Genomic DNA, 15,987 nt, shown 5'->3' on the forward strand with positions numbered 1-15,987 from the left:
ATGACTTTGGCCGGGAATGGAAGAAGCGAGATGGGGCGGTAATTTTTGAGTTCGGTGGGGTCCGCTGTGGGTTTTTTCAGAAGGGCGGTGAGTTCAGCGTGTTTCCAGTCTTCCGGGAAGGTGGCGGAGTTGAAGGAGCAGTTGATGACGTCTCGGAGGTGCGGTGCTATGACGGTGTCTGCTTTGTTGAAGATGTGGTGAGGACATGGGTCTGTGGGGGATCCTGAGTGGATGGAATTCATCAGGCGGATGGTGTCCTCAGTGGAGATTGGGTTCCAGTCGTTAAGGGTGTTCCAGTCGTTAAGGGTGTTCACGTTCAGAGTTGTAACGGAAGTTGAACGTTGCCACCTGTTGATGCAACAGCTATTACATGAGTTTCTGGTTCTAGTTTGGCACCTGGTGAGTATCCATCAGAAAGAGTGTAATCAAAGTTAAGTAACGCATACATTTGTAGCACCGCCTGCCAATAAAAGCAACCGAATAGCTCTAGCTTTGTTGATACATTGATATATATATATTCGATTGTGGGATATATTGGACATGGTATATATCAATTAATTCATTCTTTCAATTCTATCAAATAACAAGTCTGTGGGTAGAATACAGTAAGATGGAGCTAAACATAATTTACAAATTGTACGTTAAGATAAAATGGCTGTAAGAGTTTGACTAAATGATGATTAATGCCAGTCCATTTACATAAGCCACAGTAAAGATTTCTGGTATCTAAACATAAATGATTTTGGCTTGCACAGAGATTGGGAATAGGACTTTATGATGGTCAGATGCAGGCCTTTCTAGTTATTCAAAAGCTGAGGCCCATCAGTGGTTGTACTATGGCATATGTACAGTCATGCTCTAGCTAGTGCAAGACAGCACCTTACCTAGCACGGTGCCCACATCGCTGGGGTATGGCCAGCACTGCGTTGTCTCTAGGGATAATTACCTGCAAAATAAATGCATTTCACCAGTGGCGGCTGGTATTTGAAGGCAGTGGGGGGCTGGTCATGAGGGGAGGGAATTAAATAAAATTACAAAAAATTCCCACCTGTCACCCTCTGCTGCTCACTGTTGCTGCCGCCTCCTCCAGGTCCTATTCCCCTCTTCCAGGGCAGAAAACAGGATGCACCCGGCTCCCAGCCTCTCGATAGCCAATCACAACGCTGCAAGGCAGTGTTGTGAATGGTCTGAGCGCTGTGGATCGTCGCTCAGCCAGAGAATGGGAGGCTGGGCATGTTCTCCATGCAGGCTATAGTGCAGCCTGCATGGAGAACATGCAAAGTGCTCATGAATGTTTAGTCAGCCCCAGAGGGCCGGCCAAACATTCATGCGGACTTTAGGGAATGCAAACCACTCCTCCCCTCCCCTGCTCTGTCAGCAGAGCAATCCAGCCAGACCCGGCCACAAAGCTGCCTAGTGACACTGCTTAAAAGCAGTGCGGCAATGCTCATTCGCCTTAGTGGAGGAGCCGCCACTGCTTCATATACATACATATCAATGCGCCAGTACATGTACATTGTCAGCGAGTGTTGGCCCGGTATTTGTAGACCTCTATATATATCAACCATCCCAGATATATTTAGCCTACTTATAAGGATATGCTGGTTGGAATGTATCTGTATATGTCAGTCTAGAACTGATATCGCCTGCAGCCTTTCTTTGCCTGTATCATTGCTTTGCTTGTTAATCAGTTCCCAGCACACTCATTCTACCCTTGCTCAGTTCCACCTGTCCTCCAAATAGGAAGAAGCCTCCCCAGTCTATAAGTAACACCTCTTCCTGTTTTTCCAGGTCTCATCCCAGGTGCTGGAGGCGGACAGCCTGGTGCTGGTGTTGGTGGAGTAGGTAAGTGACTTCAGGTTTGCTCATTAGTCAGTGGTCTACATGCACATTTAGCACTGAGATAACTGTGCATATGAACAAACATGTAACAGATGAATGTGTGGGAGGGAGGATTTACTAGAAGGGGGTATTTAAGTGTGACATTTAAGACAAAGTCCCTAGATATTATCTTAAGTAAAGAATTAGAATCTTCTCCTCAAAAGAGTTGCTTGCATCTTCCTTTTCTCCTGGTCAGGTATTGGAGGTGTACCTGGCGTTGGAGGTGTTCCCGGCGTTGGCGGTGTTCCCGGCGTTGGTGGTGTTCCTGGAGTTGGTGGTGTGCCTGGCGTTGGTGGTGTGCCCGGCGTTGGTGGTGTGCCCGGTTTTGGTGGTGTGCCCGGCGTTGGTGGTGTGCCTGGCATTGGTGTACAACCTGGTCTACCTGCAGGTAGCAATTACAGAGACAAAAAATCTTTTGTTTGTGGTGATAAAGTCGGTAAACTTTGTTTACCATCAAAACTTTTCCCGGCAGGGAATTACAACGCGTTTGTTACAACAACTGCGTTGTAACCATGCATACCATTACTCTGTGAGGCGGACCAACGACGTGTGGAGGGGGAAGAAGGTGTTGGATTTGAAATCCAGCACCTTCCCTACTGTTGCACAGACTGGAGTTGGAATAGTAAATTATACTATTCCAACAACCAAAGCCCCCCTCCCCCACTCTGCAAGTCGTTGCAACAACTTGCTGGGTAATTCCCTGCGGGGAAAAGGGATGCGTAAAAAAGAGGTATATCCGCTAAAGTCCATCCATTGTGTACCAATAAGGCCCTCATAATGAGTTTTTTTGGTGCTCTGATACCAGAAGGCGAAATTCTTGATTTCAGCAGGTATTTCCACACCATAATCTGTCAACTCCAGGTTTTCTCCCTGAAATGGAGACTTACCTCACTGACCCAGAGAAACCGTGCCTTTTATGTGGTTTTCCCCAACTCTGAGTAGGAAACACAGACATTTTCCTCCTGCTCTGTGCAGGCAAGGAGCAGTAAGGGGTGTAGGGGGTGATCAGGACAGACCTTATCCGTTCAGAGGGGAGATTAATCTACCCCGACTCATGCTGCTGCAAATGTTTGGTGGAGGCCCTGCTGTTCTGCTATCGGCAGCCGCTGCAGTGTCAAAAACAGGTCCGGTGTGTCTGGGCCCCGAACTATTGGGTCCAGAGTTTGTACACATGATAATTCTACGCCCAACGGCACAAATCGCGGGTGGCTTGATTCCACACCGAGCTGTCACTCCGATTAAATCATACCAGTCATAATGTCTTCGTGGAGACACTTATAATTGTGGCTGGAGTCATTTCACCTGGATCTACTGCTCCGGGTGAAAATGTATCACTACTAATGAGGGCTTTGTACCTGCACCTGGTGCTGTTTAAAACTCTCATTTAGTTTGCCAAAGCACAATCTGCTTCTTATGAGGATTGTTGTGCTTGTGACTTTCATTTCTGGTGCCTGAATATTTAACTTTAAAAGCATTCTGTATCTCACTGTTTTTCAGGTGCTGTGGTTCCAGGGGTAGGGACAGGTGTCGGGGGAAAGCCTGGAAAAGTTCCAGGTAGGTTTTATTAACCAACATGTGAAAATACTTTTAGAGAAAAGAGCATTTGTTCAGAAATCACATTGTGTTAATGGTCTCTTTTTCGTTAACAGGTGTGGGACTACCTGGAGCCTACCCAGGTGGTGTAGTCCCAGGGACTGGTATGTTTCATAATATTCCGATGCAATGTAACAACTAATGTCTAATGTATTTTATATTACGCAAACACGTTTTAAGACAGGAATTCATAGACTGGCCCTTGCTCTCTTCTTTTGAGAACCTTGCATCTCTTCATCCTCTCATGCAGTCACACAAACCATCATCATGTTTTATACTTTTTATTACACACCTGAGCTTGCTTCATCCTCATATAGACACAGGATCCTGCACACACCTCATCTTCTTATATAAAAATACGAACTTTAACATTCCTTCATCCCTTTATATAGACACAAGATCCTGAGCGCTTTTTATCATAAAAAGCTTAACCTGTGCATTCAAGACCCTAAACATACACCAGTCGCATGTAGACAGAGGGGTTTCAGCTTGTTTAATCTTCTCTTATAGTCACAATAAACTAAGGATGCTTAAACCCTGCCATGTTAACACTTAACTGTAGCAACTTCATCCTCTCAATGAGACTCCAAACCCAGAACATGCTTTTGCATCTCAAATAAACACAAACACCTGAATGAGCTTTGCCCTCTCAGATACATGTAAGAACATCAACATGCTTTATCTTCTCACGTACACTGAAGAGCCTGTTCGTACCTCATCCTGTGATATGGAAGAAAGAGCCTGAGCATACTTCCTTCCTTCGTTGATATATAAGACCCTAAGCCGGCCTCCTTCCCTTGTTGATATATAAGAACCTGAGCCTGCCTCCTTCTCTTGTTGATCTATAAGAACCTGAGCCTGCCTCCTTCCCTCGTTGATCTATAAGAACCTGAGCCTGTCTCCTTCCCTCGTTGATCTATAAGAACCTGAGCATGCCTCCTTCCCTCGTTCATATATAAGAACCTGAGCATGCCTCCTTCCGTCATTAATATATAAGAACCTGAGCATGCTTCTTTCCCTCGTTGATATATAAGAACCTGAGCATGCCTCCTTCCCTCTTTGATATATAAGAACGTGAACATGCCTCCTTCCCTCGTTGATCTATAAGAACCTGAGCATGCCTCCTTCCCTCGTTGATCTATAAGAACCTGAGCATGCCTCCTTCCCTCGTTGATCTATAAGAACCTGAGCATGCCTCCTTCCCTCGTTGATCTATAAGAACCTGAGCATGCCTCCTTTCCTCGTTGATCTATAGGAACCTGAGCATGCCTCCTTCCCTCGTTGATCTATAGGAACCTGAGCATGCCTCCTTCCTTCATTAATATATAAGAACCTGAGAATGCCTCCTTCCCTCGTTGATATATAAGAACCTGAGCATGCCTCCTTCCTTCATTAATATATAAGAACCTGAGCCTGCCTCCTTCCCTCGTTAATATATAAGAACCTGAGCCTGCCTCCTTCTCTCGTTGATATATAGGAACCTGAGCATTCCTCCTTCCCTCGTTAATCTATAGGAACCTGAGCATGCCTCCTTCCTTCATTAATATATAAGAACCTGAGCCTTCCTCCTTCCCTCGTTCATCTATAAGAACCTGAGCATGCTTCCTTCCATTATTGAAATATAAGAACATGAGCCTGCCTCCTTCCCTCGTTAATAGATAAGAACCTGAGCATGCCTCCTTCCCTCGTTGATATATAAGAACATGAACATGCCTCCTTCCCTCGTTAATATATAAGAACTTGAGACTGCCTGCTTCCCTTGTTGATATATAAGAACCTGAGCCTGCCTCCTTCCCCCGTTGATCTATAAGAACCTGAGCATGCCTCCTTCCCTCTTTGATATATAAGAACGTGAACATGCCTCCTTTCCTCGTTGATATATAAGAACCTGAGCTGCCTCCTTCCCTTGTTGATATATAAGAACCTGAGCCTGCCTCCTTCCCTCGTTGATATATAAGAACCTGAGCCTACCTCCTTCCCTCGTTGATATATAAGAACCTGAGCCTGCCTCCTTCCCTTGTTGATATATAAGAACCTGAGCAAGCCTCCTTCCCTCATTGATATATAAGAACCTGAGCATGCCTCCTTCCCTCGTTGATATTTAAGAACGTGAACATGCCTCCTTCCCTCTTTGATATATAAGAACGTGAACATGCCTCCTTCCCTCGTTGATATATAAGAACCTGAGCTGCCTCCTTCCCTTGTTGATATATAAGAACCTGAGCCTGCCTCCTTCCCTCGTTGATATATAAGAACCTGAGCCTACCTCCTTCCCTCGTTAATATATAAGAACTTGAGCCTGCCTGCTTCCCTTGTTGATATATAAGAACCTGAGCCTGCCTCCTTCCCTCGTTGATCTATAAGAACCTGAGCATGCCTCCTTCCCTCTTTGATATATAAGAACGTGAACATGCCTCCTTCCCTCGTTGATATATAAGAACCTGAGCTGCCTCCTTCCCTTGTTGATATATAAGAACCTGAGCCTGCCTCCTTCCCTCGTTGATATATAAGAACCTGAGCCTACCTCCTTCCCTCGTTGATATATAAGAACCTGAGCCTGCCTCCTTCCCTTGTTGATATATAAGAACCTGAGCAAGCCTCCTTCCCTCATTGATAAATAAGAACCTGAGCATGCCTCCTTCCCTCGTTGATATTTAAGAACGTGAACATGCCTCCTTTCCTCGTTGATATATAAGAACCTGAGCCTGCCTCCTTCCCTCGTTGATATATAAGAACGTGAACATGCCTCCTTTCCTCGTTGATATATAAGAACCTAAGCATGCTTCCTTCCCTCGTTGATATATAAGTACCTGAAGATACCTATTTCCCTGGTTGATATATAAGAACCTGAGCCTACCTCCTTCCCTCGTTGATATATAAGAACCTGAGCCTGCCTACTTCCCTTGTTGATCTATAAGAACCTGAGCATGCCCCCTTCCCTCGTTGATATATAAGAACCTGACCATGCCTCCTTCCCTCGTTGATATATAAGAACTTGAGCATGCCTCCTTTCCTCGTTGATATATAAGAACCTGAGCATGCTTTCTTCCATCATTGAAATATAAGAACCTGAGCCTGCCTCCTTCCCTCGTTGATAGATAGGAACCTGAGCATTCCTCCTTCCCTCGTTGATATATAAAAACCTAAACAGGCCTCCTTCCCTCATTGATATATAAGAACCTGAGCATGCCTCCTTCGCTCATTGATATATAAGAACCTGAGCATGCTTCCTTCCCTCGTTGATATATTAGAACCTGAGCCTGCCTCCTTCCCTCGTCAACCCTTTCGATGCTCATGACGAGCTCAGCTCGTCATGAGGTACACCTCTCGTACACTCATGACGAGCTGAGCTCGTCATGAACAATGGGAATCAATCATTGTCAGTGCACGGGGTAAATCTGCACCGCACTGATGGTGTTAATATATAAGAACCTGAGCCTGCCTCCTTCCCTCGTTGATATATAAGAACTTGAGCCTGCCTCCTTTCCTCGTTGATATATAAGAACCTGAGCATGCCTCCTTCCCTCGTTGATATTTAAGAACCTTTATATATGTATATATGTCACTATACTTGAAACGTATATGTCACCCCTATAACAGGCCTTATCAATCCTGAAGGCAGGGTGCTGGGTTTTACGCTCTTGCTCTATTCTCAGAGGGGCCCTACTGTGGAGTAGTGTGGCTCACTGGCTAGAGGTGGCAGACCCAGAAGCAGAGGTCGGCCTGGGACCAGGGTTCAATTCCCGACGCGGCAGGGTGTTGGGCCAATGTCAACGGGCTCTATAAATCTCGCCTTCGGTGCCACTCTAACCATGGGTCCCACTCAGCAACTCTGTGCAATAGCTTGCTTAATCTCCACAAACAGCCCCATCAACGCCGGGGATGCCTGGCTTCACCTTGGGGGTGCCCAATAGGGACCATCTCACAGGGAAAACCAGGACGGGTTCCCCAGCGTTATACAGCACCAGGAAACCTACGGGTAGCAGTGCGCTTTACAAGCTCAAATACACATAACATTCAAATACATAACCTGAGCATGCCTTTTCCCCTCGTTGATATATAAGAACATGAGCAGGCCTCCTTCCCTCGTTGATATATAAGAACCTGAGCATGCTCCTTCCCTCGTTCATATATATATACCTGAGCATGCCTCCTTCCCTCGTTCATATATAAGAACCTGAGCATGCCTCCTTCCGTCATTAATGTATAAGAACCTGAGCATGCTTCTTTCCCTCGTTGATATATAAGAACCTGAGCCTGCCTCCTTCCCTCGTTCATATATAAGAACCTGAGCATGCCTCCTTCCGTCATTAATGTATAAGAACCTGAGCATGCTTCTTTCCCTCGTTGATATATAAGAACCTGAGCATGCCTCCTTCCCTCGTTGATATATAAGAACATGAGCAGGCCTCCTTCCCTCGTTGATATATAAGAACCTGAGCATGCTCCTTTCCTCGTTCATATATATATACCTGAGCATGCCTCCTTCCCTCGTTCATATATAAGAACCTGAGCATGCCTCCTTCCGTCATTAATGTATAAGAACCTGAGCATGCTTCTTTCCCTCGTTGATATATAAGAACCTGAGCCTGCCTCCTTCCCTCGTTCATATATAAGAACCTGAGCATGCCTCCTTCCGTCATTAATGTATAAGAACCTGAGCATGCTTCTTTCCCTCGTTGATATATAAGAACCTGAGAATGCCTCCTTCACTCATCGATATATAAGAACCTAAGCATGCCTCCTTCCCTCGTTGATATATAAGAACCTCGTTGATATATAAGAACCTAAGCATGCCTCCTTCCCTCGTTGATATATAAGAACCTCGTTGATATATAAGAACCTGAGCATGCCTCCTTCACTCGTCGATATATAAGAACCTAAGCATGCCTCCTTCCCTCGTTGATATATAAGAACCTCGTTGATATATAAGAACCTGGGCATGCCTCCTTTCCTTGTTAATATATAGGAACCTGAGCATGCCTCCTTTCCTTGTTAATATATAGGAACCTGAGCATGCCTCCTTTCCTTGTTAATATATAAGAACCTGAGCATGCTTCCTTCCCTCGTTAATATATAAGAACCTGCGCATGCTTCTTACCCTAGTTAATATATAAGAACCTGAGCATGCCTCCTTCCCTCGTTAATATATAAGAACCTACACATGATTCCATCTGTCCTTAATATATAAGAACCTCAGCTTGCCTCCTTCCCTCGTTAGTATATAAGAACCTGCGCATGATTCCATCTGTCCTTAATATATAAGAACCTCAGCTTGCCTCCTTCCCTCGTTAATATATAAGAACCTGCGCATGATTCCATCTGTCCTTAATATAGAAGCACCTGAGCATGCCTCCTTCCCTCATTAATATATAGAGGTGTGGGTAAAAAAAAAAAAATGTTTTGAGAATGGATTTCCGTCGAAAAGCTTTGTTACATAAGATACGGATTTGGTATTTGGAAGCGACACCTACGACATGCCACTTTCAAATACGTAATAAGTATCCATTCTGAATTGCATTTAAGGAGCCTGCAAACCTTTTGCACTCCTAAAATGGGATTAGTACATAAAAAAGCATTTTAACAAATGCACACAGTGGATTGGAGCTTTTGCAGCTGTTCTAATACTTTGTACGTCTGGCCCTCAGTACCAGAGTACTTGCTGTCATAAGCAGACAGAGACCTGGGAACTCTGTAGCTGCTCATATAGGTAGAAGGACCAGAGCATCCTTCATTCATCCATGTAGAAAGAAGAGCCAGAGCACTCGTCATCCTCTCATAGAGCCCTGCTAACTCTTCATCCTCTGGTATAGAAACAAGGCTATGAGAGCTCTTCATCCTTTCACACAGACACTAAAATGTTAACATCCTTTGGCTACGCTTGCAGAACAAAGATCTAGAGCGCTTTCCAAGCTCTCATATAAGCACATCATTTCATACATCTCTTCTCTTCTAACGGGGCAGGTTCCCCTGCTATGGAAACAGGCAAGAGTGAAAGCTCTTTTGAAAAAGACAAATCTTGACCCGGAGAATTGGGCTAATTATCGGCCCATTTCCCTGCTGCCAGGAATAAGCAAACTTGCTGAAAAGTATGTTAACTCTGTATTGGCAGTTTCTTTGGAGGGAAACAAATGTCTTCATCCCACTCAGACAGGTTTTAGATGCCAACAGGGTATGGAGACTGCTTTACTTGCTGGGATTGAAGAATCTAGAAAAATGTTGGACAATGGAGGCTGCGCTGTTCTTATTTTGTTAGTTCTCAGCGCAGCCTTTGATACTGTTAACCATCAACTTATGGTCCATGTACTCAGTGAAGTAGGGGGTGACAGGAGTTGCCCTGAGATGGCTGCAGTCCTTTCTCGAAGACAGATCTTTTTCTGTCTGCGAGGAGGATGCCATATCAGAGCAGATCCCTCTGCAGTGTGGAGTCCCCCAGGGATCTTCTTTAAGTCCCACCATGTTTAACATCTACATGAGATCTCTGGCAGATGTGGTGCTTCCGTGGGGGATCCACATTGTCACCTTTGCGGACGACACGCAGCTGGTGGTCTCCCTCAGTCAGCAAGACAAATCTGTGCCTGCCTTAACTTCATGCCTTGTGAAGGTATCTGAATGGATGGACAAATCATTCCTAAAGCTGAATGGAGCAAAGACAGAACTTATGCTCCTGGGCCACTCTGCCCCTGCGAACATAGATCTTTTGTGGCACTGTTGCTTAGGTTCCCCTCCTGTCCCTAAGAAACAAATTAAGAGCCTGGGAATTTGGTTCGACTGCAATTTGGATTTCAAAATACAGGCTCGCAAAGTCGCAGCAAATTGCTATGGACTACTAAGGATATTAAGCAAGATTCTCCCCCTTCCTTTTTACGGCAGACGTATTCTGGTCCAGGCACTCATATTATCTCGCCTCGACTATGCGAATGCAGTCTATTTGGGTGCTCCACTAGGAACCATTAAGATACTGCAAATTGTTCAAAATTGCTCAGCCCGCCTTCTAACGAATACGCCCAAACGTGTCTCTGCCAGACCTGCTCTTGGTAAGCTGCATTGGCTCCCTATCCAGGAAAGAACTAGGTTTAAGGCTATGTGTATTGTCCATAAATCTATTTCTGGAAAGGGTTCTCCACTGTTTCAGTCGATGCTGCAATTATACTGCCCCAGCAGAACTCTTAGATCCAATAACAAACGCCTACTCGTAGTTCCTATGATCAAGCGGTCACGAACTGGGGGTGGGCGGTTTTCTTATAATGCAGCCAAGTTCTGGAACCAGCTTCAAGAGTATCTATGACTGGAATCTAGCTATCTTAAATTCCTCTTTCCTCCTTCCGCTTAAAATCTTCCTCTTTCCATGATCAGATTAGGTGTGCAAGGTGTTATGATAAGCGCTGGGATGCCCTTGGGTAGCCACGGGCTATACAAGTCTATATTCAATTCAAAATTCAATATATGCATGGAATTTCAAGAAGCTCCATCCTGTTTTATAGACACAATAATATTATATATCCTCTCCGTCAAGCATAAGAACCTAATAGGGTGATACACCCTCATGCTTTCAAACTTTCATTCGGTGGAAGTTAAGCGTTCTCCACTCATTTAGAGGCAGAAACTAGCTTCCTCGTTAATCCGAATAGAAAGCCCTGGATCATGTTCACCTTCAAAAACAAAATGAGAGCGAATGCTCTCACTATTGGCTTAAAATAGGGACAGAGATATGTACACGCTTCAAACCGCCAGACACAAGCTCGCACAGACAATAAATAGCCTGTTCACTCCGTAACCCTGAAGAGAGACAAGAATCCGCGTGCCCTGCCATTTAAAGTATTAAAGGCCGAGGGGCCTGTGGTGCTCTTTGTCACGCCTGAGGTGTGCAGTTTACAGTTTCTCATAACGTTAACACTTGTGACCTCATCAAAACGATAGGGACTCTGGAATTTGGTCAGTTTCTAACATATTCAAGTTACAAAATCTGGGCACCCCACCCATTCATGTGTATTAGAGGACATACATGTGTGCCCTACATAAAAACATAGTGTCTCTTTGGCATCTCCATAAAAAAACAAGACCCGTGAGCCATCAAAATCGGTTATATACTAAGAAACCATTGCAGTTTCTAACAAGTACACATAATTAGACCTCTACAAAAGGAGTCTCATTAGGCCAAAAACCTTCTAAAATGTCTTCACATTGTCAAATGCCCCCCAAATACAATAATACGGTGCACCCTACGCTCTCCCTGGAGACGTAAGAAATAGTGTCTCGTACTAGAGCCCAACTCTCTCAAAGCTGTGCCACAATCAAGGAGCTCTCCGATTCTTTTTCCAGAATCGGCTTCAAGAATAGTGTCTGTTTAGAACAAATCTAAATCAGGATGGTTTGCAAGAGTCAAACGTGTTATGGCTCTGAAGCTCATGCACTGCTTTTCTGGACCTGTGTTTCAGGAGTTCGCTACCCTGGTGTCGGGGTGCTGCCTGGAGTCCCAACAGGAACAGGAGTGAAGCAGAAAGTGCCTGGTAAGTGAAGGTTTTGGGTGATAACACAAGATTGAGTACTGAAGCTGGCGAGTGACGCGTAGGGTGGACCAGACATTAGAAGGATATATCAAGGGAGTTGGCTATGGAGAGAAAGAGTGAGTGGGGAGGAGACAGAATTTAGAAGGGACGTGTATGGCTCTAAATGGATAGTTATTGTTCTAAATTAGCATTTGCAAAGTACAAAATTTGTCACTAGTGAATTGCCACCACACCATGCACATTTTATGAGTGTGGGGTATGGCTTCGGATTTGTGGCAGTAGTTGCTCAGCTGGGTGAGTTTGTCCATTGTAATGAGTTGTGTGGTATGTTCGTCGGAGAAAGCGTAACGCCGCAGACAAGGAAGAGATGTGGGTTAAGTAAAAAGATAAGGATATAAATGATGTGTACAGAGTAGGGATTGCATTGAAAAGATGACAATTGACCCCTCTTGCATGAACCCTACTTTAATCGTGGTGTCTCTATTCAGGTGCAGGAGGAGCCATTGGTGGAATTCCAGGTGAGTTATGTACCTTTGTCGACCATCACACACCATGCAGGTAAAAGATACTAGCAGCTGCCCAAATTTAAAGCCCATCTTTTGAATCAAGCCCTGAAATGGCATGCTTTTTTCCAAGACATGGTTTGGGGAAATGACATAACTCTCTAATTGGGTAGCATTTGGGATCCTTCACAGTGGTAGTTTCCACCTCCTCATGTTGCATGGTCTTTGTTACTAAGAAAGGCAGAGTCTAGTTGCCCTTATGGAGAAAACGTGAGAAAGTTGGCTGATAGCACGATGGCAATGTAGGCTTCATAGCATATATTTATTTATTGCAGGAACTGGAGGTTTTGGGGGTCAGCGGCCAGGAGTTCCACTTGGGTATCCCATCAAAGCCCCCAAATTGCCAGGTAAGTATCATGATTACTACATGCAATGTCCTGAGTTTCGAATATGACTGATGTGGTCTGTGCAGAAGAGGTGTGTGTTTCCCACTGTAGTGAAAAACAGAAAGACCTCATGAGTGTTGAGGACCTGCAGCGGGTAAGTTAACACAGCTGGAGTTATCCTTACTGAGGCAGAGGTGGAATTCTCAGCCAAAACTCTCAGGCGCCACTGACAAATGTGGGATTACTCCACCACCTGCTGGGCATGGAGGAGACTCTTGCGTTTTCTTGAAGGGTCTATACTCTATTCGCCCTCGCTGGTCTTAGTGGACAAGCCCTGGCTCCCCATCACACACAAAACCCTAGTCAATGGCACACTGATGCGTCAAGCAATCTGCACCTTCGGCGACCTTTTTCCTGACAGGCATGCACTGACACATGCCACTGATGTGCGCTTTGCCACCTCCTCTTACATGGACCACTTTGTGATGCATCTTTTTCATAGCGCACTTCTCTCTACTGTACCGCCATACCCACTAGCGCCAGCCAATAACACTGGTGGTCAAAAGTGACAAAAGGTTTCGCTTTGTCTTTAGACTGTACCACACTTGCATAGAATTGTTGCTCATTCGCAACCAGAAACTGCAAGGCTATTGGGAAACGGACCTTGGTCACCAGTTTACAGACAATGTGTGGTTGGCTTGTGCGGCACGGATATGTCTTGTCTTGCCTAACCACTGTCACAAGCTCTTTTGCACAGAGCCTATGTCCCCCTAGTGATCAACACTGATTTGACTATTCAAGACCCACTAACTGCCCGAAGTGTAATATGGCAGGGGCGGATTTCTTTCAAATGACATGGACTTGTATACCTATCAAAAACATCGAAATGATGGACGGAGCACTGAAACTTTTCAGACACTCACCCTCAGTCACAGATCGGGGTTGAATCCATCATCGCCCTTTAGCTCACTTCGCCACCCCAATTCACACCCAGCTATATCCAAATCAGTCTTGACCCTGTTCCTTATGGGAACAGTCCAGCCCGAACTACCAAGCCAGGTCTTCCCTTGACCGGAAACAAGCCTCCTGGGAGCGGTTTTAGGGTAACACCTGGGACCCTTGCTCACTATGCCACTGGTTTCAAGCAAGCCTGGCTCTTGAGGGGTGTTATCCCTAAAAAAGTCCCAGGATGCTGCATGGGAGGAACTGATGGGAAGGAGGAACAAAGAGGAAGGGCTGACCACAAGCAAGCAAGGATTTTTTAAGGACACTGAAACAAACAAATCAAAAGCAGGGGGATGGCTTTAAGCCAACATGAGAAAATACAACAGGTCTCAATGCTCGACCTAAAACTAAAGTGGAATTACCAGGTTTATCAGTAGTTCTGCGCTCAGTCACCCTATAATTCCCCATTCTGGTGGGACCACAGTTTGTAAAGCTACTGCTCCATTTTAATTGTGCAAAAGCCTGGACAAGCTTTGAAATTAAGTCATATACAAAATATCAGGTAGCAAAGGGATCTCCTGTCCGTTGATTTGATTGGGTTGTTCCTGATGTCTTCTGACTGGTTCTTAAACGCGACAGTCACGCCAAATATTATCATGGTGCGCAGCTGAAATGACTCAATGGTTTTCAAGTGAAAGTCGGCTAGGTAGCTGCTTGAGTAATGTCATTAAGGGATACAAAAGTGCCCCTAAAATGAGCATGGTTTATTCACAAGGTGTTTGAGAGGGCAAACACTGTTGTTCTTTCTCTGGTTGTATCCACCTTCCTTTAGGCATGCTAATAAGATGCCATTCAACACAAGTGCATCATGATATGGATATTTTATCCTAGTGTGTTCTGTGTTATGGTATGTTAAAAATGTTTGTAGAGCGCACGTACACCGGTCGGTGTCTTGGTGCTAAAATAGGAGGAGCCTGGGTCCTGGTAGCTTATTTGTATGCCTGGATAAAGAACCAGGTCTTAAGAAGTCTCCCAAATGTCCAAAGATCTCTACAAGATCTTATGTCAAGAGGGAGGGCATTCCAGAGGTGAGGGGCCAACACCACAAATCTACCACCGCCTAGTTTCTTTCGTTTGTAGGGCAGTGTGACCAGGAGGTGCATGTGGGCTGAGCGCAAATTGCGGGCAGGTCTATATCTCTGGATAAGATTTAAAGCAAATTTCAGACAGGTTCCATGCAGAGATTTAAAAGTGATACACTTGATTTTGAAAGCACAGCGTTGTGTTATGGGGAGCAAATGTAGCTTCCTCATAAGGGGGGTAGTGTGTTGCCATGTGGGCTGATGGAAGATCAGTCTGGCGGCCTGATTCTGCACCAGTTGCAGTCTTTTGGCTAAATATGACAGCAGACCAAAGTAGAGTGAATTGGCATAGTCAATGTGGAAGATGACCAAAGATAAGAGAGCCTGAACCAGTGCTTCCCTAGTGAGGAGTCTGATGATTTTCCTACTACTGTCACAATTTGGGACTTCATGGATAAATCGCAGTTGATTGTAACCCCAAGGCTCTTAGCTGAAGAAGATGGAGTTGGGTGAGAGCCCAGCTCAATTAGCCAGACATTTGGGCTCCAAAGGTTCCGGACACCGCCTATCAGGATCAGTTCAGTTTTATCTGGGTTTAGCTTTACGTTATTTACTATACATCCAGTTACGTATGCGCAGCATAGTGGAAATTGAGAATGGAATCGTATGTGTTGTTGATGGTAAAAATTAGTTGCAAGTCATTGGCATAATTAAACGTGCTCACATTTCTTTCTCTTAGGGATAGAATCTGAGCGAGTAGGTACAGATTGAACAGATGCAGGGATAGTGAAGTTCCATGTGGTACTCCGCAAGCAGAATTACCATATGTCGCTGTGAAGTGGGAGAGGTGGACAGACTGGGAGCGATCCTCCAAGAAGGATGTAATCTAATAGCCGGACCCTGGAGTCCTTCCTCCCTGATTCGGTCCACCAGAATTCAGTGGTCGACCGTGTCAAAGGCAGCGGATAAATCTAAGAGCACGAAAAGCTGCCCTTATCTGCTTCCTTCCTTAGTTTGTCCAACACAGTCAGCATTACTACCTCCGTTGAATGAGAGGGGCAAAAACCTGCGTGGTGGAGAATCAAGG

At 45.1% G+C, this 15,987-nt stretch overlaps 1 protein-coding gene across 21 annotated transcripts in view; it reads left to right on the forward strand.

Annotated features, from left to right (window-relative positions):
- Positions 1-15,987, forward strand: part of LOC147729783 (uncharacterized) — a 373,027-nt gene that overhangs the window by 230,176 nt on the left and 126,864 nt on the right. For 19 of the 21 annotated variants that reach the window (XM_086954663.1, XM_086954667.1, XM_086954668.1 and 16 more), the window contains 7 exons: positions 1,792-1,845; positions 2,078-2,269; positions 3,379-3,435; positions 3,531-3,578; positions 11,913-11,984; positions 12,473-12,502; positions 12,823-12,894. In XM_086954663.1, coding sequence (XP_086810789.1) covers positions 1,792-1,845; positions 2,078-2,269; positions 3,379-3,435; positions 3,531-3,578; positions 11,913-11,984; positions 12,473-12,502; positions 12,823-12,894 — 525 coding nt within the window. The remainder of the gene's footprint in view (positions 1-1,791; positions 1,846-2,077; positions 2,270-3,378; positions 3,436-3,530; positions 3,579-11,912; positions 11,985-12,472; positions 12,503-12,822; positions 12,895-15,987) is intronic. The other 2 variants (XM_086954683.1, XM_086954684.1) reach the window with 1 other exon arrangement.

The sequence above is a fragment of the Lissotriton vulgaris genome, chromosome 2_1 (genome assembly GCF_964263255.1).
Source record: "Lissotriton vulgaris chromosome 2_1, aLisVul1.2, whole genome shotgun sequence".
NCBI lineage: Eukaryota > Metazoa > Chordata > Amphibia > Caudata > Salamandridae > Lissotriton > Lissotriton vulgaris.